This window comes from Cyprinodon variegatus, unplaced genomic scaffold (assembly GCF_000732505.1).
Source record: "Cyprinodon variegatus isolate N-32 unplaced genomic scaffold, C_variegatus-1.0 Scaffold62, whole genome shotgun sequence".
In the NCBI taxonomy this organism is placed as follows: Eukaryota; Metazoa; Chordata; class Actinopteri; order Cyprinodontiformes; family Cyprinodontidae; genus Cyprinodon; species Cyprinodon variegatus.
In genome coordinates, this window is record NW_015150515.1 from 1852454 (window position 1) to 1856786 (window position 4333).

Here is a 4333-nt window from a genome sequence, read left to right on the forward strand (position 1 = left end):
ATATTTTATGCATGTAAAGTTGTACATATATAACTGAGGAGTTTTTTTTGTATACTAATATGTATTTTACACTCGTTTTTTCTCTATTTTATAATTTTATTGTATTTTATGATTGTGTACAGCACTTTGGTCCTGTTCGGTGTATAAAGTGCTTCATAAATAAAGTTGGTATGGTATGGTATGGTAATGTTCAAAACTCCCTGCAATTACGGTCTCTTATTCCGCTACAGCATTTTAAATCACTATTGAAAACCGCTTGCACAGAGAATTGTAAGTTATTCTAGAGTCTAGTTTATGATTGATTTTATTATGCTGTTTTTATGTGTTTTTATATGTCTTACTGTACTGCTGCCTCTTGGCCAGGTCTCCCTCAAAAAAGAGATTTTATCTCAAGGAACTTCCTGGTAAAATAAAGGTTAAATATAAAAAAAAAAAAGAAATGCTTTCTTCAGACTGTGAGATTTGCATTTATTAAGAAGTCTGGTCATTTTATAAATGAGGTCTGGATTTCCTTGTTGAAATGGTTATGACCCATGTCTCGTAGGGCTGTTCAACAGGTTTGCCTGAATCAAAAATCTAGATAGAACTTATCTATGCATCTCTGCAAAAAGAATAAGGGCAGGTAGAAAAGTGTTGGAACTTGTTCTGTTTCTCCACTCTCATGAACAGGGGCTGGTACAATCTGAGGTGGTTTGCATAAAAATAACGACAGTTATACAAAACTTGCAGAGGGGAGGGGAGCTGGCAGGAAAACACCGGTTGCTTCGGACTTTTTAACCTCTGATCTGATATTTGTTTTTCCCCCCCATGTTGCACTGACTATAGGCGGGCTCCGACCAAACAGGGGGAGCAGATCCCCATCTGTGCAGATTTCTTTCACTTCTGTCTCAGTGCTGATCCAATACTGTCCCACATTTGACTTTCATTTTGCAGGTTTATCTTTTGGGTCTTACCGTTTAGCAGCTTGTCTGTGGTTCCTTCCTCATATTTGCTGCTTCTGTTCAGGTAATGTTGAGCAAACTCCTGCAGGGAAACAACAGCGTTAAAACATCTCATCTTTATCTGATGAAAGGCTCCTTTCAGTTTCATTTAAAGACGGAAGTAATACTCCCGAAGGCATCAAACAGCAGATGCTAAGGCTGCGACACCACAGGAGGCGACTGACCAGGCGAGGCAGCAGCAGGTAGCTGAGCAGAGTGACCAGAGTCCCGACACACGGTGTGATGAAGTAACCCAAGGCTGCAGTTTCAGAGTCAACGTCACCTGAGTGATTAGGAAGGAGCACAAGGAGAAAAACATTTAAAAAACCCCCAAAAACACCCAGGAAGATGGTTTGAACACGATTTTACATGCCCATAACGTTGCTAAGCAACAGGTAGTGACTCACTGGCTAAGGAGAGCAGCATGGCGATGGCAGCGAAGGTCCCGGCGAGCCCCTGTCCGCTCATGAAGACGGCGCTGTAGTTCTGGGGCAGCAGCCCCACCAGGCCGAACAGGCTGCCCTGCAGGACGGCGCCGAACGCTGCAGAACCAGAACCAGCAGGTCAAGAGCTCCGCCCCTCAGCTGCGTCACACACCGCGAAGCAGCAGGAACTTACAGTTGATGAACCAGATGGTCGCCATGGTGACCGAGAAGAACAAGTCCTGCTCCATGTCCACTTTGACCAGCACCGCCGTGAAGATGAAGAGCAGCAGGATGAAGACGAGGCTGCCCGCGACCCGGATGGCCTCCGATATCCTGAAACAAGCAGTCGGCGTCAGAACCGAAACCCAAAACCCGGCGGCCCGACCAGAACCACGCGGAGACACGGACCTGTGGTACAGGAAGGAGTTGAGGAGCGTAAAAACCAGCAGGGGCAGCTGGGAGAGGAAGGTCATCCAGTTGTTGAAGTAATATTCTTTCTGGACCGACGAGCCGTTGCTGAACTCGGTGCTGTTGAGGCGACTCTGGAAGTACTGGAGAACAGGGAGGAGTTAGCCTCCATGACGCGGCAGGAACCTGTGAGGCGGGCTCAAAGAAACGATCACATTTTACCCCCATATGGTCATTTACGGAGGGAATTTAGTGCCAATATTGTTCTATAAAAACATATATATTATCCAGGAATTAAACTTTGAAGAACTTCTTATTAATATTTTTCTTAAGGATAACTTTGCATTTCATTTTTTCATACATTTTTCTCAAATTGTATTTATTTTTTTCAAATTCCGATTTTTTTTTTCTTTGAGGAGCAAATATTAATTTCTATTGTTGTACATAGATTACAACAATAATGTTATTGGGATTAAAGTGAAGCAAATTTGATCGGTTAATATAAAAAAAAAAAAAATGAAAACGTCATTTAAAAAAAGCTTCAAAACATGAAAAAAAAAAAATATTAGAAATATTGGAATTGTTTTAAAAATAATTCAAATTACATTTTTTATGAAAAAGTAAATTCTGTTAAAAGTCTCATGAATCCTAAATGTAATCACGTCTTTAAATCCTTTATATTTACCAGTTTAGATTCCTCTCCATAAATACCTGCTTCCTGTTTATTTTCCCACATGTGGGTAAATATCCTTTTCAAAATGTTTAGACTGAGATTATTTAACTGCATCTTTTCTGACCTAAAGATGGCAGAATGTGAAATAAATGCATTTATTTTCATTTAAAAATGGGTAATTCATAAAGTAAATACTAGTACTAGTTAAAGCCCATTTCACACAAATCTGAATTATCGAGTTAAAATCATTTAAAATAAAGATTTTTCTTCTTTTTTAAGATGAAGTGGGAAGTTTGGGATCCATTAAAACTTTATTTGCACCCAGACGTGTAAAACAACCGTCTGTTTGATAAGAAGTGAGCAATGGTGGCCGGGCTGAAGCCCTGAGAGGGATTTTCCAAACCGTCGTGTTTTTCTACAGAAACCAACAAACCAGCCTTTGATAGCAGCTTCATCATCATCACTGATGAAGCTTTGCAGAACCACCTACTGCTTTGGTGCTAGAGCCCTGACGGCCAATCAGATCTTAACTTTAAGTTAGATGTAAAAAAAAGAAAGAAAAAAAAATAATTCAGATAGGCTCAAAGGCCGCATGATGCTCTTTAGCGCCCCCTTGCGGCTCACTGGACCTTTTTCAAAGCTAAACATGGAAAAAGATGGATTTTTCTTTTAATATAGTGTGTAGGACAAACAAACATTCTTTATTTTTGTCCAATGCTGTAAAAATTGTATAATAAATAAACAATAAATGTTTCATGAACAAAGATTTACGTCATTATCAACGACTCGTTTCAGCGCGGCGCGGTGCCAGGCAGGTGGCTGTTGTAAACAAACCGCTGGGTTCACTGTAATCAAATTATATCGTTTAAATAGCCTACTTAGCTTATCTAAAGGCTGCCGGTGCAGGCTGCGTTTTATTGCACCGTTTCCCCGATAAGGGGGGGAAAGAGGATTTTATTGTTACTGTGGTTTGAAAAGGACTGCATTTTATTTCCATTTAGGTTTGAAATAACAGAAATCCTATTATGCATACTCCATTTTATTTTTCCAAATCCTCAAAAATAAAAATACCACCACAAATCTGAATTCTTAACTATATTTCTATAATTCCATGATTCAAAAAACAATAATACATTAATACTGTAATTGAAGATAAACTTAAAGCACCAGATAGTGTAATTTTCTCCAGGATGCGCTGCAGGAAAAGAAACATTTAACCATGAACTTTTATTATGTATTTAAGCCTAATTAGTCATTTTGAAAGTGGTCTGATATATAAGATATATATAAGACTGTTAAATGTTTGCGGCTCCAGATAGATCGGTTTTTTGTTCCTATATGGCTCTTTGAACATTTTGGGTTGCCGACCACTGAGATATTTCCTGTAATTTATTTATTTTTTTATTCCTTTATTTAACCAGGAAAAGTCCCATTGAGATTAACAATCTCTTTTTCAAGGGATTCCTGGCCAAGACAGCGGCAAAAGATTACATTACAGTAATGAGGATCAATCTCCTCTATGGTCTCCAGTAAATTAGCTAGACGACCTATAGTGACCCCTCCCCATGAACCTGCACGCCCCGTCTCTGTAGGATCAAAATGTTTTTACCAGGGAGGCGGTTGTGAAGAAATTCCATGGCAGCAGCGTTCCCAGGCCCAGGATGAAGAAAATGATTCCCACCAAACAGCCCCTAGGGATGGAGGGGGGGAGGAAACAAGAGAGCAGATGGATGTAAACAAGCAGGTCCAGAAACAGGCGCGTGGTTGAGAGCAAAACTATGTGGGTTTTCTGGTGGAGAGTGAAGAAGTGGAAGTGACAGGAGCTCACCGGTCCTGCGGAGTGTCGA

At 40.2% G+C, this 4333-nt stretch overlaps 1 protein-coding gene across 1 annotated transcript in view; it reads right to left on the minus strand.

Moving 5' to 3' along the window:
* Window positions 1–4327, minus strand: part of LOC107082796 (equilibrative nucleoside transporter 2-like) — a 16947-nt gene extending 12620 nt beyond the window's left edge. Inside the window, exons 1-7 of the mRNA XM_015371661.1 lie at window positions 4315–4327; window positions 4096–4177; window positions 1814–1956; window positions 1599–1738; window positions 1388–1522; window positions 1166–1263; window positions 954–1023 (exon numbers count right to left, since the gene is read on the minus strand). Of these exons, the coding sequence (XP_015227147.1) occupies window positions 954–1023; window positions 1166–1263; window positions 1388–1522; window positions 1599–1738; window positions 1814–1878 (508 nt within the window). The 5' untranslated portion in view covers window positions 1879–1956; window positions 4096–4177; window positions 4315–4327. The remainder of the gene's footprint in view (window positions 1–953; window positions 1024–1165; window positions 1264–1387; window positions 1523–1598; window positions 1739–1813; window positions 1957–4095; window positions 4178–4314) is intronic.
* Between the last annotated feature and the right edge of the window lie 6 nt (window positions 4328–4333).